Source organism: Thamnophis sirtalis, unplaced genomic scaffold, assembly GCF_051295495.1.
Source record: "Thamnophis sirtalis isolate CommonGarterSnake01/CBP01778 unplaced genomic scaffold, rThaSir2_p1.2 scaffold_4, whole genome shotgun sequence".
In the NCBI taxonomy this organism is placed as follows: domain Eukaryota; kingdom Metazoa; phylum Chordata; class Lepidosauria; order Squamata; family Natricidae; genus Thamnophis; species Thamnophis sirtalis.
The window spans coordinates 6,057,446-6,081,797 of NW_028261384.1; the positions used below are offsets into that span (position 1 = coordinate 6,057,446).

The window sequence follows — 24,352 nt, forward strand, 5'->3', positions numbered from 1 at the left end:
AAACATGAAACTCAGCCAACTGAACATTCAAAAATGCATGACAAATACCACTGACTGGTGCTAATGGTTGATACGGTTTGCTGCCAGCATCCTAGGTATCAACCAAGGACCTTCTTAAAATATAAGATGTTCTGAGCAGCACAGTTTTTTTGCAGTTCCGCTGGTGTTATTGCAGGAAGCTGCAATTTGTGGATGTATCTTGTAAAATTCTTGGACATGGTGCCAAGTGCCCTGATGACAATGGGTATCACTGTTACATGCTTCATCCATAGCCGTGTAGTTTCGATGGCCAGGTCGCGATACTTCATTATTTTTTCTAGTTCTTTTTTTTTTTGAAAAAGAATTATTATTATTATTGCAACAACAGAATTGTATCACAGCGGCCAGTTGTTTCGCCGGATTTGGCATTGGTTACTAGTCGGGCCCCACCCAGGGGCCTAGGACGTCGTAACGTATTTTCGTAATATGCGTGCGGATCCAAGCAGTGCGGCTTTTTGCATTTGACTTGATGGTGATTTTGTCAATTTTTAACTGTTTTAAATGTAATTCCAGTGCTTTTGGAATAGCACCCAGTGTGCCGATTACCACTGGAATTACCACTGCTGGTTATTATTATTATTATGTGAATCTTTGGTGAGATTCACAGCCTTTGGGGCTGGTTGGTAGCTCAACAGCTCGAGTCCTAACCAAGGACCTAGGAACTGTTAAGGTAACGTCGGAGGATGTAAGCTGTTCCAAGTAGGGTGGTTTTTGTAGAATCAAATTATTAATATTAATAATTTGATTACCAATATCAATATTGTTAATATTGTTAATATTGCTAATATTGCTAATATTGCTAATATTGCTAATATTGCCAATATTGCTAATATTGTTAATATTGTTAATATTGATATTAATATCAATATCAATATTAATTATTTATTGAATTTATATTGCCGCCTATTCACGCATGGCGACTCGAGGCAGCTTTCAGAATATAAAACATTTAAAACAATAAAAAATTACATTAAATTAAATCTTTTCAAATTAAGAAGAACCAAATAAATTAATGTGATTGATTGATTAATTAATTAGTTAATGTAATAAAATAAAATCACCCCCACCCCAAGGTGATGAAAAGGATGGGCAGAAGCATCAAGAGGCCCCAGAAGAGGTTACATAATTTAGTGGAAAACAAGGCTTCTGAGTATTGTGTGTCTTGAAGACACCATCTTACCTCCAAATTGGGGTCCACTTGCCTCTCAATCTGAGTTGCAGGAGAGAAAGGGAAGGGCGTGTCCATCTCCTGCTAGGGGACTCACTTTGGCCCCCCACAAGGAGCAATATACAGGACTAAGAGGTCCTTGGCCTGGTCCATCATGTTTTTCTAGGAAGGAGATGTAGAAGAGTCCAAAAGAAGTATTCATGCAGAGTCCATAAACGTCCATAAACTAAAAAGAGCCAAGGTGGCGCAGTGGTTAAATGCAGCACTGCAGGCTACTGCTAGATCAGCAGGTCAGCGGTTCAAATCTCACCGGCTCAGGGTTGACTCAGCCTTCCATCCTTCCGAGGTGGGTAAAATGAGGACCCAGATTGTTGGGGGCAATATGCTGACTCTCTGTAAACCGCTTAGAGAGGGCTGAAAGGCCTATGAAGCGGTATATAAGTCTACTGCTATTGCTATTGCTATTCTGGAATTCATTGTCACGGAGGTGGTGGTGGCCACTAACTTGGCTGGCCTTCAGAAGGGATTGGATAAATTCCTGGAGGTCTGTTGGGATCTACATATCTTGAAGACCCCATGTTATCTCTGTGTTGAAGATCAGTTATGGAGAGACAGCCATAGAAGATGGTCCTGCTTGAGACCATCTCAGACCTATCTAGATGGCCACCAAGAGAAACAAAATGTTGGAATTTCCCTGGACCCAACACAGCCCTTCTAATACCCTCTGCCCTACCCCATTGCTTCTTCTCCCTCATTCTTAGTTGATGTTCCTCACCCTCTATCCAGGTCACAGTCAGTGCCAACGGGCTGCTGGGAACTCACAGCTGGTTGCCGTACGATAAAAACATCTCCAATTACTTCAGCTTCACCAAAGACTCCACTGTCTCCAACCCAAAGTGAGTCCCAGCTTCTTCTCCCACCACAAGGACATTCTGAGAAGTTCCTTCATCTTCCTCTACACCTTCCAACCTTCTCCTTGCTTTCTCCCGCCAGGACGCAGCGCTACCTGTACGGACCCTTCGCTCCGGGGGCAGAGTTGTCCTCCAAGACGTTGGTCATCTCACACGACGGCAAACTCCTCTTCAGTGGCGGTCACTGGGACAACAGCTTGCGGGTCACCTCGCTGAGTAAAGGGAAGGTGGTGGGACACATCAACCGCCATCTAGGTAGGAATCCATGTTTCTTGTCAATTTTTCCCCGGGAAATCTAAGCTGTGGAACCTGGGTGTGGATCATTGGGTGTGGGCTTCAAACATTTTAGCAAGGGGGTCTCTGACCAGTTGTTGGGTGGGCGTGGCCTAGTCGCCCTCCAGCACCATAGTGTGGGCGGGGCTTTTTCCCCTCCCCGGGCTCTGGAGGTTTTCCTCAAGCCTCTGGCAGGGTGAAAACACCCCCCCCCAGGTTCTGGAGGCCCTCCGGAAGCAGGAAACGGTCCGCGTGGGTCTCCTGCGAGGGGAGGGGTGGGTGGGGCCAGCCACAAGTGAAATTTGGGGGTTCTCTGAACTGCACAGAATCTTAGCTAGAGGTTCTCCTGCGAACCCCACCCCTGGTGTGGATGGACAAAGGAGCCAAAGTGGCGCAGTGATTAGGGTGCAGTACTGCAGGCCACTTCAGCTGACTGTTACCTGCAGTTCAGCGGTTCTAATCTCACCGGCTCAAGGTTGATTCAGCCTTCCATCCTTCCGAGGTGGGTGAAATGAGGACCCGGATTGTTGTTGGGGGCGATATGCTGACTCTGTAAACCGCTTAGAGAGGGTTGAAAGCCCTATGAAGCGGTATATAAGTCTAACTGCTATTGCTATTGCTGTTAGCCGGTCCAGTTTAAATGAGTTTCATTATCCTGGCCTATTTCAGGTAGACCTTGAGGTACGACCACAGTGGAGTATGCCCATTATAGTCTCACATTACGGCAGTTCTTAACTGGTGCACCAGTTGAGCACAACCTCAATCCCTGCACACCCCATTGGGGTCATTAGGCAGCGCACAGGACACCTTAGTGGTGGGAGATGCCCTGTGAGGTTTAGCACAGACTGACCACTGGCCAAGGTCTCAAGGTCTCTTCCATCCTGATAGCAATAGCAGTTAGACTTATATACCGCTTCATAGGGCTTTCAGCCCTCTCTAAGCGGTTTACAGAGTCAGCATATATCGCCCCCAACAACAATCCAGGTCCTCATTTTACCCACCTCGGAAGGATGGAAGGCTGAGTCAACCTTGAGCCGGTGAGATTTGAACAGCCGAACTGCAGAACTGTAGTCAGCTGAAGTACCCCATGCTTTGTTTCCCCTCCTTTGGGGGACTCCACAGACAGTGGGCATTGTTTTCTGCCCCTCCCTTGGTGGCGGCCGCAGCCACTCCTGGCATCACACCACGTGGCTGGGGAATGAAGAGGCATGCCTGGTGGGTAACAAGGGGTGAGGAGGAAGGTGAGGGGGGGGGCTTGGTGTGGGGTGGAAGGAGGCTCAAAGCTTGCAGGAACCTGGTGGGGTAGGTGGGTGAGATATGCAGGGGAGGTTATAGTCCCCCTGTGGTCAGTCATATGAGTGAATGGCTGGCAGGACAGTGCAGTGACCATAACTTTGGAAGTAGGACTTAAATAGCTTTTGGGTAGGGACAATCCACCTTCTACCATCTCCTGTCAATTGGCCTAAGGCGGGACTAGAACTCACCGTCTCCTGGTGATTGGCGCAAAGTCACCCAGCCAGCTTTCATGGCTAAGGCAGGACTAGAACTCACCGTCTCCTGGTGGTTCGCCCAAAGTCACCCAGCCAGCTTTCATGGCTAAGGCGGGACTAGAACTCACCGTCTCCTGGTGGTTGGCCCAAAGTCACCCAGCCAGCTTTCATGCCTAAGGTACTAGAACTCACCGTGTCCTGGTGGTTGGCCCAAAGTCACCCAGCCAGCTTTCATGGCGAAGGCAGGACTAGAACTCACCGTCTCCTGGTGGTTGGCCCAAAGTCACCCAGCCAGCTTTCATGGCGAAGGCAGGACTAGAACTCCCAGTCTCCTCGTGGTTGGCCCAAAGTCACCCAACCAGCTTTCCTGCCTAAGGTACTAGAACTCACCGTCTCCTGGTGGTTCGCCCAAAGTCACCCAGCCAGCTTTCATGGCTAAGGCGGGACTAGAACTCACCGTCTCCTGGTGGTTGGCCCAAAGTCACCCAGCCAGCTTTCATGCCTAAGGTGGGACTAGAACTCACCGTCTCCTGGTGGTTCGCCCAAAGTCACCCAGCCAGCTTTCATGCCTAAGGTACTAGAACTCACTGTCTCCTGGTGACTGATCTGGCTGGTGACGTTCCGGTTTTGTACCTAAGGTGAAATTAGGGCTCACCAACTCCCGTTGATTGGTCCAAATTCACTCAGATGTTTTTTTTTTTAATAAAATTTTTATTTTCAAACACAAACACACAAGGCATACAACATAAAAACCACTTCAACTGCATACAGTGTGTCGATTAGTTGCAACGTCTTTCTGCTTCGTTTCTTATCAAAATTCACATGTTGTCAATCAAAAATCTTTGTATACATTATTATTATTATTATGCTTCATTTGATTATCACTATTGTTTCTCCATTTTAAACAAGGTACTCTAAATACGTATCCATTTATATTATAATGATTCATTATATCATCCTCAATACATCCAATAATAAAGAATTTTTAGGTATTTAGGTATTTTAGGTATTTATTAATACTTATAGGCCGCCCTTTTCCCTGAGGGGACTCAGGGCGGCTTACATAAAATGAGGGGGGGGGGGGGTATACAGACAATAGACACAAGACAGTACATAAAAGTAAAAATAGTAAACAACATTCATTCATCATTTGGGTGGGGGCAGATTATCTTTATCCCCAGGCCTGACGGGCTAGCCAGGTCTTAAGGGCTGTGCGGAAGGTCTGGACGGTGGTGAGGGTACGAATCTCCACGGGGAGATCGTTCCAAAGGGTTGGAGCTACTACTGAAAAGGCTCTCCTCCGTGTAGTTGCCAGTCGGCACTGACTGGCAGATGGAACTCGGAGGAGGCCTAATCTATGTGATCTAATTGGTCGCAGCGAGGTAATTGGCAGGAGGCGGTCTCTCAAGTACGCAGATCCACTACCATGAAGGGCTTTATGAGTGACCAGTAGCACCTTGAAGCGCACCCGGAGATCAACAGGTAGCCAGCGCAGCTCGCGGAGGATAGGTGTTATGTGGGTGAACCGAGGTGCACCCACAATCACTCGCGCGGCTGCGTTCTGGACTAGCTGAAGTCGCCGGATGCTCTTCAAGGGCAGCCCCATGTAGAGCACATTGCAGTATTCCAGCCTAGAGGTCACAAGGGCCCGAGTGACTGTTGTGAGGGCCTCCCGGTTCAGGTAGGGTCGCAACTGGCGCACCAGGTGAACCTGGGCAAATGCCCCCCTGGTCACAGCCGTCAGATGATGGTCAAAAGTCAGCTGTGGGTCCAGGAGGACTCCCAAGTTGCGAACCCTCTCTGAGGGGTATAAAATTTGACCCCCCAGCCTGAGCGATGGAACACTGATCGAATTATTGGGAGGAAAACACAACAGCCACTCGGTCTTCTCCGGGTTGAGTACAAGCTAGTTAGCCCTCATCCAGTCCATAACGGCCTCAAGACCTCGGTTCATCACGTCCACCGCTTCATTGAGTTGGCACGGGGCGGACAGATACAACTGAGTATCGTCCGCGTATTGATGGTATCTTATCCCGTGCCTCCGAATGATCTCACCCAGCGGTTTCATGTAGATGTTAAATAGTAGGGGGGATAAGACCGAACCCTGCGGCACCCCATATGTTAGGGGCCTAGGGGTCGATCTCTGCCCCCCCACTAACACCGACTGCGACCTGTCCGAGAGGTAGGAGGAGAACCACCGTAACACAGTGCCTCCCACCCCCACCTCCCGCAGTCGTCGCAGAAGGATACCATGGTCGATGGTATCGAAAGCCGCCGAGAGGTCGAGGAGAACCAGGATGGAGGCATGGCCTCCATCTCTGGCTCTCCAAAGATCATCGGTCAATGCGACCAAAGCGGTTTCTGTGCTGTAACCGGGTCTGAAGCCTGACTGGGAGGGGTCGAGATAGCTTGCTTCCTCCAAGGACCGTTGAAGCTGGAAGGCCACCACCTTCTCGACAACCTTCCCAACAAAAGGGAGGTTGGAGACTGGACGGTAGTTGTTAAGGACAGCTGGATCCAAAGATGGCTTCTTTAGGAGGGGTCTCACCACCGCCGCTTTAAGTGCGGCGGGGAAGTGCCCCTCCCGAAGAGAGGCAGTAACAACCGCCTGGATCCAGCCTCGTGTCACCTCACTGCTGTTGGCAACCAGCCATGAGGGACACGGGTCCAGTACACAGGTGGAGGCACTCACAGCTCTCATGGCCTTGTCCACATCCCCAGGGGCAACATCCTGAAACTCAACCCAGAGGTGGTCTACCAATTCATCCTCTTGTGCCTCGGCTGGAACTGCAGGGATGGAGTCCAAATCCGACCGAAACCAAGCAATTTTGTCCGCTAAGAATTGGACATAATCCTCAGCTCTACCCTGCAAGGGTTCCCCCGTATCCCTCCTATTTAGGAGGGAACGGGTTATCCTAAACAGGGCGGCTGGGCGGGACTCAGCGGACGCAACCAAGGTGGCAATATGAGATCTTTTTGCTGCCCTAAGTGCCCTGATGTACTCCTTGGTGCTGGTTGTTAGGGTTGCTCGGTTTGATTCGGATTTATCGGACCTCCATAGGTGCTCTAGGCGTCTCCTCTGGTGCTTCATCTCCCAGAGCTCCTCGGTGAACCAAGGAGGCCTCTGGGATCCGCCGCCTCAGAGGGGCCGTAGTGGCACAATCCGGTCAAGGGTCTCCGATGCTGCCGAGTGCCAGGCAGCAACCAGAGTCTCCACCGGACTGTGGGCGAGAGTATCAGGAATAACCCCAAGCTCCGTCTGGAACCTCAGAGGCTCCATAAGTCGCCTGGGGCGGAACCACCTGGTCGGTTCCTCCTCCCTACAGTGGGGGTTTGGTCTCCGAAAGTCGAGCCTCAGTAGGCAGTGGTCTGACCACGACAGGGGTATGATCTCATTACCCCTCAGACCAAGATCACAAGTCCACTGCTCCGAGAGAAATACGAGGTCGAGTATGTGACCCGCTGAGTGAGTTGGGCCCCGAATTACCTGGGTCAAGCCCATGGCCGTCATGGAAGCCATGAACTCCTGCGCCCCATCAGAGTGTTCACCGAGCGAAGGCAAATTGAAGTCCCCCAAGACCATAAGTCTAGGGAACTCAATTGCTAGCTCGGCTACCGACTCGAGGAGCGAGGGGAGGGCTGCTGCAACGCTGTTGGGAGGCAGGTACGTTAACAGCAGACCAACTTGACCCTTGAGGTCCAGCTTTACCAGCAGAGACTCACACCCGACAAGCTCCGGAGCAGGGATCCTACGAGGTGCTAACGACTCCCGGATAACGATAGCCACACCGCCACCCCTTCCCTGGGCTCTCGGCTGGTGCTACACCTGAAATCCTTCTGGGCACATTTCTACGAGGGGGACTCCTCCCTCCGGGCCCAGCCAGGTTTCAGTAATACATGCCAGGTCTGCCCTCTCGTCTAAAACTAAGTCCCGGACGAGGGGAGCCTTGTGAACCACAGACCTGGCATTTAGCGACAGCAGCCTGGAATATCCTATTCCAAATCATTCTATTATTTTAGCATTGATAACGTTCTCTAATAGTTTTCAATTCCATGTTTTTTTCCATTATTAGTATCATCAATCTAATATACATGTATACAAATCGTTATAATCGTTAAACATCCATTAAGCCTAGCTACTATTACATCCTTTTTCGTATGAAACATATTAAATTTGAAGTTTAATTTATATTATGGCATTTCATTACATCATCCTGAAATCATCCAATGATATTACATCTTTATATTCTATTCCATATAGAATTATTTACCTTTTATTAAAAGGTTTTTCAACATCATCTCCAGCATCCTCACTTACAGTTTGTACAAAATTTCATATTATCAATCTAGTACCGTGTTTCTCCAAAAATACGACAGGTTCTTATTTTCTTTTTACCTACAAAATATAGCTTTGTTCTTTATTATGGGGGGGGAGGGTTTATTGTTTTGGGGTTGATGGGCGGCTGCTCTCTTGCGAGCGGGCTCCCAAAGAGCCGGCACAGCCTCATGGGCGAATGGCTGTGTTGCGCTGTCGCAGCAGCGCAACACAACAGCCATGAAGCGACCACGCTCACGAGCAGCCACCCGGCAAACCCCCTTTGCAGCCGGGCACAGCGCCATTCACTGACCTAGGGGTATCGCCAAGCCGCATGAGCGCCTGTTCGCCGCCATCTAGCTCCCGCGGCTTGGCGCATTCCAAATGCCAGTGAATAGCGCTCCGCATGGCTGGAGAGGGGGGGTGCGCGAGCAGCTGTTCCGCTCTTGCTCAGCCGCCTCCCAGTCTCACGATGCATGGCCCAGCTCTCATTACGGAGCCAGGGCACCTCCACCACCGCCACTGCCATCCCAGCCTGGATTTTTCCGCGGCTTCCAACCCGAGTCTTTCAGCAGTGGCCGCTCTGGGAGTGCGCTCTATGGTTGTGGGCCAGCTGCCTGCCTATATATAAATACTTTATTATCATTATTAATCATTTATTTGGCTATAGCTATTATTACTTTGTCTTATACATACTACTCAAAATTTAAATACATTTAACTAACTTTTATTGCGACATTTCATTTCATCATCCTGTATCCTTCCAGAAATAGTGCAGTCCAATATCTCTTGCCATTTGTAGAATCTGTATTCTAAGTGTTTTCTTGATAGGTCTTATGTGGACTTGTTATTCATTGCATATCTTATAAAAATTCAAAACCCTCTATCTGTTCCTTTCATCAGCTTGACTTTTGTTATCGCTGGTGCTTCTGCCAAATTTATTCTCATTGTTTCTGCCAAATTTTCTTCCCTTTCTTTATCTATATTTTGACATCTGAGTTCCAGTTCATCGATTTCTCCTTTCCGTATTTCGCACTTATCATTTCCCCCCACTCTCAATTTGCTGTCAGTGTCAGTGTCAAAATTGCTGTCAGTGTCAACAATTTTCTTATCACTTTCATATGTCTCTGTGGTTTTTTGAACTCTGTCCTCAAATTTCATCACTGTTTTATAAGTAGAGGTTGGGCTTGATGTTGTGACGACACGACATGCAATCTTGGGGCTCCAGGATTGCTGTCAATATCTCTGTTGCTGGACGGTCTTTTTCGGATCTAAACTGTTCTGAAGGAACGGTGATAAAGAAGAGCAGGTCTTGCTGATCTCAGGGACATCGCAAAGTCCCTGATCGATCCAGGAGAAAGCTCTTTTTGCCGGCTACAAGAGAAGCAGTCAAAATGGCTGTAGAAGGTTGGGACAGTCCCCTGAAACAGAAGCAGAACAGGAGAGACAGTATGTCGAAATGGTGAGAAAAATCCTTATTATTAGAGAAGAGAAAACCCAAAAGACTTAGTTAAAATAAAACTGAAGACAGAAGGAAGTAAGTGGCGAATTAATCCTGGTTTAAAACTATCGTGTTATCTTTTTCACTTTAATTTTGTTTGTTTTCTCTGGATGGACTTTTTACAAATGCCTCTTACTTTTAAACTGGATTTTTTTTCCTTCTTCCTCTATACTTCTTCCATTTTTTGTATTTGTGGATTTAAAGTTTCTTTCCTCGCAAGGCTCGGTCGGATCGTAATCTTTAAACATTTTTTTTTCTTTTGTTCCGGAGTTCGGAGCTTAGAAAGGCAAAAATAGAGGGAAAGAATATAACACTGCCATCAAGAGGCTAGAGACTTGGCAACATCTGATAATACAAAGCTATTTAATTTGTTTACTGAAAGGGTCAGTGGCTATACAGGTCTTTCTTTGAAGGAAAGAGAAAGCTTTGACCTGAAAAACTTTACTGGATTTGTTTGAAACATCCAGCAAAAGTCTTGGATGTTTTAGTGGCAGCGTCTATAACTTGGAAAAACAGCCCAATGTGAAGAAGAAAAGGGACTAACATTGCAAAGAATTATGCTAGAAATTCAAAAAGTCTTAATAATCACAGAGAGAATTGAGAAGAGACTTGAAATTATAGATCAAAATACAGAAAGTACGGGGGGAAGAGTTGAGAACACTCAGGTGGTTTTTGTGCCTATGGTAGGACTAGAACTCACCGGTGATTGGCCCAAAGTCACCCAGCCAGCTTTCATGCCCAAGGTGGGACTAGAACTCACTGTCTCCTGGTGGTTGGCCCAGATTCACCCAGTCAGTTTCTGTGCCTAAGATGGGACTAGAACTCACCGTCTCCTGGTGGTTGGCCCAAAGTCACCCAGCTGACCTTCACACCTAAGGCACGACTAGAACTCGGAATCTTGGCTTTGTATGAAATCTTCTTTGTCTTCGCAACAGACGTCGTCACCTGCCTGGCCTTAGATCTGTGCGGAATCTACCTCATTTCTGGATCACGAGACACTACCTGTCTGGTGTGGCAAGTCCTCCAACAGGTAAGAGAACTTCTCGAGTTCCCCCCCTTTGATTCCCTTCCGTCATGGCTGAGATGATCTGGTGTTCTCCTCTCTCCACTCCCAGCATCCCCTGTGGGGTGTTCTGGAAAAGTGAGACTCTTTCTCAGGGTACAATTCTGGCCTGGACGCATACCATATTTTTCAGAGTATAAGACGCTCCGAAGTATAAGACGCATCTAGCTTTGGGGAGGAAAACGAGGGAGGGAGGAAATTTGCCTCTGCCCCCCAGCAATTTTCCTCCTTGCAGCAAACAGCAAACAGTACAGAAGATATACACTGTTTGTGGTGTTTCAGACTATACTTGTACAGATGCCGTTAAAATTGATGTGGCTTTCTGGAAATATACCTTATTCTCTGCTATTTAAAAGGAGATAGCACCGGGCCTCTTCAGATCAAGTATTTATTTTTAAAAAAGCTTCCTCATTTTGTTAAGCTGTCTAGAATAATAATAATAATAAATCAGCCTTTAAAAAATAAGTCTAATAATTTCAACGTTCTATAGGCATTTATAGTTATTGACTTGCCTCCTTGCAGCAAACAGCAAACAGCCTGTTTCAGAGAAGAAAAAAATATCTGCCTCTGCCCCCCAGCAATTTTCCTCCTTGCAGCAAACAGCAAACAGTACAGAAGATATACACTGTTTGTGGTGTTTCAGACTATACTTGTACCGATGCCGTTAAAATTGATGTGGCTTTCTGGAAATATACCTTATTCTCTGCTATTTAAAAGGAGATACAATAGCACCGGGCCTCTTCAGATCAAGCATTTATTTTAAAAAAAAGCTTCCCCATTTTGTTAAGCTGTCTAGAATAATAATAATAATAAATCAGCCTTTAAAAAATAAGTCTAATAATTTCAACATTCTATAGGCATTTATAGTTATTGACTTGCCTCCTTGCCGCAAACAGCAAACAGCCTGTTTCAGAGAAGAAAAAAATATCTGTCTCTGCCTCCCAGCAATTTGCCTCCTTGCAGCAAACAGCAAGTTTCACTTTCAATTTCAGCACGGGCCTCCCAATGATCAGCTGTTTCAGGCTGCAGGGATTGCCATAGCCTATTGCAGCCTACGCAAGCCCCATTTTCCCATTTGCTGCAAGGAGGTAAATTGCTGGGAGGCAGAAGCCAAAGGGTGGGGGCCGGTGGGTGGGCTAGACTACATTCGGTGTATAAGACACCCAAATGTTCACCCTCTTTTAGGGTGGAAAAGGTGCATCTATACACCCTGAAAAATACAGTATTTCTCTTATCTGCCTGTTGTCTCAATTACAGCTTTTCCTCCTGTCCCTCAAGGCCATTCCTTCTTCCCATTATATCTATCAGGGATGGTGCAGTGAACTCTGCAGCACGCATGGGGTTAGACTAGATGACCTCTTAAGCCACTTCCAACGTCATGATTCTATCTTCTTCCCTTATCCACCAGGGTGGGCTGTCTTGTGGCTTGGCTTCCAAGCCAGTCCAGGTCCTCTACGGACACGAAGATGAAGTCACATGTGTTGGCATTAGCACAGAGCTGGACATGGCGGTGTCAGGGTCCAAGGTAAGGACTTTGCATTCTTCGTGTCACCTGTTTGCGAGCCCTGATCAAAGTATTGCTCGGCAGGTGACCCAGGAAGTCAGAAATTCCTGTTTCAGGTGTTTGGCATCAGTTTCGAGGGCAAGTGATTTGTTTTTGTGACATGATTGTTGCAGTTTAATTGAGTTTTCTTTAACAAGATTTGTTGAGATGAAAATTTTCTTTTGCAAGATTTATTGAGGTAAAAGGGATGGGGGCTGCAGAAGTTCCAGCAATTGAACTGTTTCTTACTTTAAAACACATCCATCAGGATAGGAATATTCTGGTAGCCACTTTCCTCCAGCTTCAGCAGGGGGGTGGACTAGAAGACCTCCAAGGTCCTTTCCAATTCTGTTATTCTATGTTCTTTCAAACATCTTACACCGAAGATCATATTTTCATTAATTTTGGAGAAACGTAACAAAACTATTTACCCAACAGTCTTCTGCCTCTTTGCAGGTAGTCCTTGCTTTACGACCAGTCCCTTAGCAACTGCTCAAAGTTATGACGGACTTGCTTAGAAGCTACTTACAACCCGGATACAACCCAGTTTTCACTAAAACAACACCCATAGCGAACAATACATTTGCACTTATTACTGCCATGCTCATGTAAAGACCAGGCATTTGCACTTAATTTGCACAGTGATTCGCTTAACGACTGCTGCAAACAGTGTTGTAAAGTCAGGATGGTTGTATGATTGTCCCGTTTTATGACCAATATCTAAAAAAAAATTTCCACTCTTGCTGCACTCCTTTCCCTGACCATCCTGTGGGTGTTCTCGCGGGGCAAAACCCTAATTTGGAACACGTTTTCTTCCTTCCCGCCTCTGTCAGGATGGAACCATCCTTGTTCACACCATCCGCCGAGGGCAGTTCATGAAGTCGTTGAAGCCCCCGTGCGAGAGTTCCCTGCCGGTCACCATCTCCAACCTGGTTGTGGGTCACGAGGGGCAGATCGTGGTCCAGACGATCGTGGGGGGAAGAGCCTCCCTCAAGGTACAACCTGGAAGGAGGGAGGGAGGGAGGAATCGGTGGAGGAGAATATTTGTAGCTCAGGGTTGAACAATGAGCTTTTCTTGCAGACGTTTCATGACCCAACTAGGGAACATCATCAGTGCTAGAAGAGAGGGGCAGTTCCCTTTAAGGAGTTTGATTGAGTTTTCTTTAACAAGATTTGTTAAAGGAGGAACAGGAAGAAGAAAAGGACTGTAGGGTCCTTGGTGCTTTCTGAGCTTGGTGGTTTCCTTGCAGATGTTTCATGACCTAACTAGGGAACGTCATCAGTGCTAGAAGGAAGGAAGGAGGGAAGGAAAGAAAGAAGGAAAAGAAGGAAAGGAGGAAGGAGAGAAAAAAGGAAGGACTGTGGGGTCCTTGGTGCACCAGAGCTTGGTGGTTTCCTTGAAGACGTTTCATGACCTAACTAGGGATCATCATCAGTGCTGGAAGGAAGGAAGGAAGGGAGGAAGGAAGGAAGGAAGGAAGGAAAGGAAGGAAAGGAAGGAAAGAAAGAAGGAAAAGGAAAGGAGGAAAGGGGGAGGGAGAGAAAAAAGGAAGGACTGTGGGGTCTTTGGTGCGCTTAGAACTAGGTGATTTCCTTGAAGACGTTTCATGACCCAACTAGGGAACGGCATCAGTGCTAGAATGAAGGAAGGAAAGAAGGAAAAGGAAAAACAGAAAGAAGGAGGGGAGGGGGAGGGAAGGGAGGAAGGAAAGAAGAAATAAAGAAGGGAGGGAGGGAGGACAGACTGTAGGGGTCCTTGTTGCTCTCTGAGCTGGGTGGTTTCCTTGAAAACGTTCCATGACCTAACTAGGGAACATCATCAGTGCTAGAAGGAAGGAAGGAAGGAAGGAAGGAAGGAAGGAAGGAAGGAAGGAAGGAAGGAAGGAAGGAAGGAAGGAAGGAAGGAAAAGGAAAGGAGGAAAGGAGGAGGGAGAGAAAAAAGAAAGGACTGTGGGGTCTTTGGTGCGCTCAGAGCTTGGTGGTTTCCTTGAAGACGTTTCATGACCCAACTAGGGAACGGCATCAGTGCTAGAATGAAGGAAGGAAAGAAGGAAAAGGAAAAACAGAAAGAAGGAGGGGAGGGGGAGGGAAGGGAGGAAGGAAAGAAGAAATAAAGAAGGGAGGGAGGGAGGACAGACTGTAGGGGTCCTTGTTGCTCTCTGAGCTGGGTGGTTTCCTTGAAAACGTTCCATGATCCAATTAGGGAACATTATCAGTGCTAGAAGGAAAGATGGAAAGAATGAGGGAGGGAGGGAAGGAAGAAAAGAAGGAAAGAGGGAGGGAGGGAAGGAAGGAAGGAAGGTGGGGTCTTTGGTCTCTCAGAACTTGATGGTTTCCTTGCAAGAGTTTCACGACCCAACTAGGGAACAGCGTCAGTGCTAGAAAAGGGTGGAGTTTGCAAAAAGGAGGAGGGTGGTGCTCTCTGAGTTGGTTTTCTTGTAGACATTTCATGACCCAGCTAGGTAACACCATCAATGCTGCAAGGGAGCGAGGATTGCGTGGCGATGGGGAAGAGGAGGACTGTGGGCTACCCTTGGTGCTCTCTGAGCTTTGCGGAGTTTGTAGAAAGGCGCAAGAAGGGAGGAGGGGGGAGGGAAAAAAACGGTCCTACCTCACTTTTTCCAGTACCCGCCGTTAACTCGGAACTTCACTAGATGAATGGTTATAAGTTGAGGACTATCTCTACTTTGTACCGGCCTGCTCAGCTAACCCCTCAGCTTCTCCTTCATTAAAGGACAAGTTCGCCCTCCACCTTTACTCGGTCAACGGCAAGCATCTGTCTTCCGTCTCCTTGGATGAGCAGGTTACCTCGATGTGCGTCATGGAGGAATTTGTCGTGTTGGGAACGCTCCAGTGTTCGTTGCAGATCAGGGACCTTCAGAGGTAAACCTTCTTCTCCTTTCTTAGTTTCTCTTTTTTTTTTTGGACACACGGCTACCCTATTCCCTCGGTGGGACTTGTGGTATCTATACTTAAATTGTCGGGCCTGCAACCCTCTTTTCCTTTGGATCTTTGGCCTGCCACACTTTCTATTCTTCCTCTATGCATCTTTCTATTGCGGGAAAATGGGATTGTATGGGATTAGATGCTATGTAGCCATAACAACATTCTTTCTAGAAAACCAAGGTAATCCTTTGTCTTTGCACCTCTGCACCTGACCGGAACTGGATGGGTGGAAGCTGCCAGCCTGGCAGTGGGAGATTGGACCATGGGATGGACTTGTGGGTGTTGGGGGGGGGGGGCAAGATCGTGAACTTTCAACTGGGTGGGGGAAACCGGGAAGCTTTCAGATTCGGGTTTTCCCAGATGTGCCAACACGTCTCTCTTCATAAATTGGGACTTTGAGCAATACTTTGCCTCGGACTCTGATTTACTTTTGGATGCTATTTGGAACCCTGATAGATATTGCCAGATGCGAAGAAACAAACCCCCCACAGGTAGAGTTCAAACTAGCTACTTTATTGATGGACGGCTATTTACAGGAATCTTCCCAGACTGCCAGATTCGCCTGGGAAAGACCAGATAAGACTCAAAGACATTCAAGGAAGGGTCAGACTTCAGCAGTGTTGGTGGACGTGTAATCTCCCCTCCCGCTTTGGTAGTTCCTGAATTAAGAGTATTGCTTTTTGCTTGTTTCTTTGTCTGGCCTTAATCCACGCTTATCTGGTTTTCTCCTTTTTGTGGATGCCTTGGTGTTCACAGAGGTTGCTTGTTTTCTTGTAGCTCTTTCATTTGGATCATCAAACGTATGCAAGTAAACAACCAAGGTCAGCGAGCACCAAGGAGCCCACAAGCCACTCAAGGTTCAATTCTTTGTTTGCAAACACTCAACAGACAGAATCTTGCCAGAGTAAACTTCTGCTACTCTCAGCCTAACAGATGTATCCTGGAAGATTCTAGGGCAGGGACGGCTAATCTTTTTGTCCGTGTGTGGCGAAATTGTGTGGGTGCAACAACGCACATGCACGGGCCCACACCCATAATGTTATGAACTTAGCGCCCCTCCCACCGCACGTGCACAAACCCCCCCACACACGTGCTGCCTCATGAGTGCGTGCTCTGTTTTGGGCCTCCTGGAACCAAAAATGGGGCGCAGGGAGGGGGGGTCGCGCGCATGCATGAGGCAGCATGGCGGGGTTGTGCACATGTGGGGGGGGGGCGCTAGGCTCATAACATTATGGATGTGGGCCCGTGCATGTGCGTTGTTGCACCACACACAGACAAAAAGATTAGCCGTCCCTACCCTAGAATTTCCCAGGATACATCTGTTAGGCTGAGAGTAGCAGAGGTTTACTCTGGCAAGATTCTGTCTGTTGAGTGTTTGCAACAGACACATGCACACACAACCCTCCCCCCATGCATGCGCCTGCATCTCAGAGACCTGAAAACCAGCTGGTCGGCGGGAGGCACACACACACACATGCACAGTGGAGCTCAGCTGTGCGAGGGCTCACTTGCCCACAGAAAGGACCTTACATGCCACCTGTGGGACGCATGCCATAGATTCTCCATCACAGTTTTAAGGAGTGGCTGTGTTCTGCCTCGGGCGTTGTAGGCTTGCTGGGGGCATGCAGTTAACTCCACGCTTAGGAATCTCATCCAGATTAAGTTTATTATCAGGCATTCTTAATAGCGAAACTTACAGTTCAGCGTTAAGATTCTTCTGACTTTCCCCATGATCTGTCCCATCACGTGGTGTAAAAAGATGATGATTTCACTCCCATGCTGAGTGGAGATACAAAACGCTACTATTTCCAGTTCACAAAGGCATTTAAACTGCCTGGATATAAACTTTGCACGCGGGAACAATGCCCCAGTGTCCAATCAGAAGCACAGATGTGATCACATGTTATGGAACTACATTTCCCATAAGGCAGTCTCTGCCTACATTTCCCATGAGGTACTTTCTTAAAGGAGACGGTTCTTAATTCCTACACTAGCTATATCCTGCTGGGGCAGCAAAGGCTATCCTAATTCTCTTTTTCCTCTTAACCATCAAATTCTGAGCTGTGCTGCCTCTTGTCTCACGCCCCTCCTTGTGCTCGCTCAGGTCTGTGAAACTGACACTTCATTGTCACCTCCCCCCTTCCCCCCCCCCCCCGGTCGTGGGAACAACCTATCACAAAAATCTCCTTCCTGCCGTCTTCCCAAAGCTGTTCTTCTCTTCCGAGACCTCATTCCTGATTTGAACTGACCAGGTTAGCAGCAATACAAGTAGTCCTTGACTTACAACCATTCATTTAGTGACCGAAGTTACCATGGCACTGGGAAAAAAAATTCTTATGGTTGCTTTTCACACTTAACGATAGTCGCAATCCTTGTGGCCGTTTGTGTTATCAAGTTTTGAACACTCGGCAACTGGTTCATATTTATGACGGTGGGCTGCGTCCCGGAGTTACGTGATTCCCCTCTCGCGACCTTCTGGCAAGCAAAGACAAGGGGGAAGGCAGGTCCACTTAACAACCGGGTCACCCACTTAACGGCTGCAGGGATTCGCTTAACAGCTGCGGCAAGGAAGGTTGTACAACGGGGCACAGCTCAAATCTCGCTTAGCAGCGGAAAGTTTGTGCTCAGTTGTGGTCATAAGTCGAGGACTGTTGTCCCTTTCCATCAAGGAGAGTTCTGGGCAGGGTAAGAAGCGTTGTTTCCATTATCCGGAAGACGGCAGGCTGGGAAATGTCTCTCCATAATGGTCTTGGTTATCCCGCACTGTTTTCCCTCCTTCCAGGCTGCATCTGGCAATTCCATCTTTGGTTATGAAGGTCCCCATCCACAGCGTATCTGTGACAAAGGAGAAAAGCCACATCTTGGTTGGTTTGGAGGACGGCAAGTTGATTGTGGTCGGTGCAGGGCAGCCTTCGGAAGTGAGTGTCACCCCCCCCCTCTTCCCCCCACAGCTTAATTTCTCTAAGGGACAAGAATTGGGGGCCATAAGAGCACATGGCCATATGACATTAGGGTCGTACGATCCTATGGTGGTGGACATAAGCAGAAGCCTCCACCCCTCCCTTCCCCACTCCTTCCTTCCTTTTCCTTTCCTCTTCTCTCTTCTCCCTTCCCCTCTTTCCTTGCTCTCTTCCCATCTTCCCTTCTTTTTCCTTTGTCCTCACTCTTTCCAAATGTGGTTGGAGAAGATGACCGCAGCAACCTCTGGTTTGGTCATCTTGTCAGGAAAATATAGCAAAGAAAATGTATATTTGATTATTCATGTAGTAACTGCAGCTGGAATTGCATTTGCACAAAATTGGGTGAAGAGACTCCCCCCACCCCAGGTGAAAAAGTGATTTAAAAAAATATTAGAATGTGCAGAAATGAATAGATTTGCAATTAAAGCAAAGGAAGAATCTTATTATTATAATACACAGGAGTTATTCTATCCATGGTTAGAAAGTAAATGTGAAAATAATGTTTTATAAAGTTAAATAAATTAAGGAGAGAAATGTTATAATAATAGATTTGTGAGGTTTAAGTACCAGTATTAAAATAAGTATGTGTATAGATAGATGGGTAGGTAGGTAGAGATAGAGATATATAGAATATACATATATATATATATATATATATATATATATATATATATATATATATATATATATATATATATATATATATATATATATATATATATATATATATATATATATATATATATATATATATATATATTATAGATATAGATATATAGAGACAGAAATATAGATATAGAATATGGTGGTAAGCTTTAACTATCATGACACAAAAAAATTGTGACACACTGTTTAATAAATGATGAAATGTTTGTATTAAAAGAAAAATTTAAAAAAAATTGGAGTGGGGGGGAAATTAGAGCACATGACCAACTCCTGCTGCAATGTGGAGAAAAAAAACACGGGGAAATGTTGTTTAAATTTCTTATCGGTGTGGGTTCTCCATCACTAGAGGTTTTCAAGAAGAAATGGACAGCCATTTGTCCAATATTGTATCCGTGTTTCCCCCAAAAATAAGCATCTTATTTTCTCTTAGGTCCTAAAATAAGCACTAGGGCTTATTTTAGGGAGGGGGTCTTATTTTTCCCACCATGTACAGGAGGCCCACTTCTTCCACTTGCTCATGGCGGGGCAGGAGGCCGCGCAGTGCCGCCGCCACAAGGCGAGGCGCTAGAGCTACCCCACGGGCCCCACACCGGCTTGCCTCAGGGCCCCCACAGCCAGGCCATCCCACACTGACCCCCGCCTCAATTCACGGCCGCAGCACCAACACACCACTCGGCCCCTGCTTCTGTCGCGGCCACAAGCAGAAGAAGCCGGCTGGTGGCCATGTAGGCCCCCGCTGTACATGGCTGCTGGTGCTGCCACCCACGAGGCAGGCGTCAGGGCGGGGACGGCCTGGCGGCAGGGGCCCTGAGGTAAGTCAGAGCAGGGCCCATGGACAGTTCCCCACTACCCCGCCTCGCCTCATGGCTGCGGCAACCGGATGGAAGGAGTGGTCTGTTGGCTGCGCAGGCTGTTAAGTAGGGCTTATTTTGGGGATATTAGGTGCATGTGTAAAAATGTGCTAGGTCTTATTTTTGGGGAAATGGGGGGGGATACATAATCTCCCGCTTGAGCAGAGGGTTGGACTCAGAGGTGGGTTCCTACCAGTTCGCACCAGTTCGGTAGAACCGGTTCGTCAAATCTACCGAACCAGTTAGAAGAGGTTCCACCAGTGGACCCAGAAAGCAGGCCACACCTACAGAAGAGGTTCCCAAAAATTTTGAAACCCACCACTGACACAGACAGACAGACAGACAGACAGACAGACTCACAGAGAGAGAGAAAGAGAAAGAAAGGAAGAAATAAATAAATAAATAAAAAAGAAAGAAAAAGTGAGAGAGAGATGAAAGAAAAAAGGAAAAAGGGACAGAGAGACAAAAGGAAGGAAAGAGAGAGAGAGAGAGAGAGAGAGAGAGAGAGAGAGAGAGAGAGAGAGAACACATGGCTGGCAAGCCACTCCCACAAAGGAGGCCACACCCACAGAGTAGGTTTGAAAATTTTTTGAAACCCACCACTGGTTGGACGAGAAGACCTCCAAGGTACCCTCCCAACCAGAGATGGCTCCTACCGGTTCGGCCCGGTTCGCCCAAAAAGGTAGTAACTCAGCCGGACACGTGACTGTACCACTTCCATCCTGAATGCCACCATCTTTCTTTTCTGTTCTGCACATGTGCAGAACAATCTTCATTGGAAAAATGTAATTTTCATTCCTTTTTTTTAATGGGGTGCACATGCCAGTCCCAGAGAGGTCTCACAGATGGGCCGTTTTTTGCAAAAACAAAGGCGTTTTTGCCTCCCCCCCCCCCCCAGCCTCTCGAAGCACTCTGCAGGCTTCAGCAGGGCTGGGGGAAGGCAAAAACGCCCCTGTTTTGACAAAAAACGGGCTTGGTGAGGCGGCGGGTCATGTGACTGAGTGTGCATCAGTGACTTCAAGTTCGCCACGCCCACTCAGTCACATGCCCCCCCATCAAGCCACGCCCACCGAACCGATAGTGAAACATTTTGCTCCCAACCCTAATATTCAACCATAGTCTTCATTCCTAACTCCTCCTAGATCGGCCTCCTAGTTGAGGAACCTCCTCAATGGCTGGACATCAAGGGTGCTGCTGTCCACACAATCTTAGAAGTCCATATGATGGTCAAACTTCTACTGCTTGGTTCTCCTCGTAGTGCTTCTGTATCCTCCTTTGCCACCTCTCTTCTCCTCCTCCAGGTGCGGACGGGCCAGTTCCATCGGCGGCTGTGGCGCTCGACGCGGCGCATCTCCCAAGTGTCTTCGGGCGAGACAGAATATCATCCAACGGAATCCAAATAGAGGCCTCGTTTTTAACTTTCCTGTTGCCTTGTAGTTACCTCTCTGCCACAGTGGCCCCCCGGGGTTCTCCTAAGAGAAGGTCAACCGCGGCTGCTGTCCGATTCTCTCGCTGCGCCGCCGACCGATTCTTTTGTGGCTGCAGGGGATAACCTGCGGCGACTCTCCAGAAGCGAGAACCTGCACACGTCCGGAGCAGGCTCCTGAATGCAGTTCATGCCGCAGAACAATCTGGGGGTTTTGTGCCCGTGTATGTGTGCGTGTGTGTGTGTGTTTTCCCCGAGTCCATTCAGCTATTCCCCACCAATCAATGCTATACTACTGTTGATTCCTGCAGAGCTTGAAACGGCAAATGTTTGTATTCCTCGTCTGATACTGGAGGGCGTGAGCGAGAGAGGACCGGGGCGGTAAGGCTGCCGGAGTGTCTCTTCCCCCCTCGCCCGCCTGCCCGTCGCCCCCTCCCCTTCCCACCATGTGTCAAGAGTCTGGGGATGACGAGTGAAGCAATAGACAACCCAACCTCAAGACTGCGGGGGGCCTCTTGGTGGTGGCCTTAAGAAGACGTTAGTTGCACTAGGTGGGATGCCGCGCCCGAAGGGGACACCCGTTGCTTCCCGTGTCCTGGTGGGCGAGAAGTTCGCTTAAACTCTGAAGAAAGCTTTAAAGGGAAGTGAGGAAGGTCGGAAGGATCTTCTAGTTGGAAACCCAAGAAAGTTGGGCAGGGCAGGGGGCAAACCATAAGCGTTACGCCAGAGATGGGGCAGGAGGCGAATCTGCAATCTCCTACACTTGCAGGGGTCTCCAACCTTGACAACTTTAAAACTCGTGGACTTCAACTCCCAGAATTCCTCAGCCAGCAAGCTGGCTGAGGAATTCTGGGAGTTGAAGTCCACAAGTCTTAAAGTTCCCAAGGTTGGAGACCCCTTGATCCTACAGTATGAAAAAAAGTCTGGCGCCCTCTGGTGGCTTGGTCCTGAAGAATGGACAGTTTATTGTTAGGGATATGGGAGGACCAGGCATTCATCCGTTGGAGGCCCACGCTTGGCAGCGTACTTTCACTAGCAATAAAAGGCAATCTTGGTGCCCCTGCCTCAAGGCCTTATATGTTCCTCTGTGTCCCAAGATTAGGGGAAGACGCTGAGAGTGGACGATGGTGCCCTCTGTTGTCCTCTTCACTCCTCCCTTTCGGGGGGAAAAAATCCACTCAATAAAACACACTATCCAAGGTCCCTCCTGATGGAAACAGTGACTCTCCGCTCCATTCCTTCACGTGTTTTATGGAATGGACATCATCTTCACTCTTAAGCACAGGTGCTGATATCCGCACCTGTGACCTTCTGCACGAGAAGATGGAGAAGATGTTCTGAGACGCCCCCCCCACACACACAAGTTTCACCACGAAGAGAAACCGGAGGAGGTTCTATATCGCAACACCAGCTTTGTCCTGCCTTCCCGAAGATCTCTCCAAACCAAGATGAAGTCCTCAACTCATCCCCAGTTGCCCAACTGCCAGCCTTCTTTGGGGAGGTCATTCCATCTCACCTGGTTGAAGAAAACTGTGCCCCTGAAGGAGAACGCCTCTCGCTTCACACCTGCACACCTGTTCACCTAAAAGAAGGTGGTCCTTCATCTACCCGTGTCTGGGTTATCTCTCTTGTGTCCCACTTCCACGGCTGTAGGAAGCACGTCGACGGTTGAATGTCCTGGAGAAGAACAGATACCCGTCTTGTCTCCATCCTCACCTGGCTTCCTTCCTGGGTTACATTGTCTTCTTCCTAAGTCTTCTTCCTAAGGGAGAACATACTTCATCCTCCAGGTGCCACCCCTGAAGATCTTCTGTCTTCGGTTACCCATAGAAAGCAATTCCACGCTTTCATAATTCAGCTTCTTGTGATTTTTATCTTCTCTTTCAATTATTCTACTGTTCGTTGGTTGGTTCATCCCTCCTGTGGGGATGATGGAGAAGAGGGCAGCTTTCCTTCTGTTCATTTGCGGATGAGGAATTTGCAAATTTCCAGAAGCTGGCTCAGATATTTTTTTAAGATGTTACTGCACTCCAAATGTGATGCGTCAGAACAATATTTCTCAACCTTGGCAACTTGAAGAAGTGTGAACTACTCCCACAATTCTTAAAGCATGCTAGCTGGGGGATTTGAAGCGCCCCCCCCCTCCTTAAAACATACTGGTTGGGAATTCTGGGTGTTGAAGTCCACCTATATTAAAGCATACTAGCTGGGGGATTCTGGGAGTTGAAGGCCACCCATTTTCATTTCCCCAAGGTTGAGAAACAGTTGGATAGAAGTTTAAGATGGTGGTTTTAAACCTTTTCTGCCCCGCTAACACATCTGCGGCTCTTACGTAGAAGGAAACTGAGTCCAGACTACGAATGTTTTATCATATTCCTTCCAGCTCTCTTGCTTTGCCTTTTCGTTCCCCAGGTAAGCATTCTCTAGGAGACTACAAATCCAATCATCCCCAGCTAGTGTGTGTTCCCAAACCCAGAAACAAGATCCTCAATCGCTCCACAATTGTCTACAAGGTTGAAACCATTGTTAAATCCTTTTTCCCCCTAATCTCTTATTCATTCCAGGCCTTCTCTCTTTGAAAGAACATAATAATAATAATAATAATTCTGGAACAGAGACCAATTTCCACCAAGTGCAATATCAGCGTTCCAAAACTTTTGTCACCTCCTTTTTATATATATATATATATTGGACCTGATTTTACAACTTTGTCTGTGGTTCTGAAATTCCTAAGATTGTGGCGCTGCTTCTGTTTGAGAGAATCCTGAGTCAGATGGATTTATTTGGGCCGAGGTTTAGGTTGCAGACCCCAGGCTGAACGTTTGGGGGGGGGGGATTTGAAAAAAAAAATGGAGACCTCATGTTTGTTTGTTGGGGGTGATGAACATGCATATTTGTATAATCTATATGGGGGTAGTACGCCATTATTTTTGATCCGTGGGAAATGAAGACAGAGAAAAGAAAGAGGTTTTAATGATTCTCTGCAGCCTCCTAATGTTGAAAAAAAGACTTTTTTTTAAAAAAAAAAAGAAGAAAAGTAAGTGTTTTTAAGATTAAAGAGACAGAAGCACGCACTGGAATTCAACATTATTTTGGATTTGTAAGCAAAACTGGATTGCGAAAAATGCTCTAAGGCAATGTTTCTCAACTTTGGACTCTTTGAAGATGGGTGGACTTCAATTCCCAGAGTTCCCCAGCTG

The 24,352-nt window shown here is 47.4% G+C and overlaps 1 protein-coding gene across 1 annotated transcript in view; it reads left to right on the forward strand.

Annotated features, from left to right (window-relative positions):
* The window catches only part of NBEAL2 (neurobeachin like 2), a gene marked incomplete in the record, with an annotated part of 184,090 nt that extends 162,136 nt beyond the window's left edge, over positions 1-21,954 (forward strand). The window contains 8 exon segments of the mRNA XM_087712408.1: positions 1,994-2,103; positions 2,201-2,373; positions 10,633-10,727; positions 12,169-12,285; positions 13,137-13,298; positions 15,038-15,186; positions 18,032-18,167; positions 21,028-21,954. Of these exon segments, the coding sequence (XP_087568534.1) occupies positions 1,994-2,103; positions 2,201-2,373; positions 10,633-10,727; positions 12,169-12,285; positions 13,137-13,298; positions 15,038-15,186; positions 18,032-18,167; positions 21,028-21,129 (1,044 nt within the window).
* Between the last annotated feature and the right edge of the window lie 2,398 nt (positions 21,955-24,352).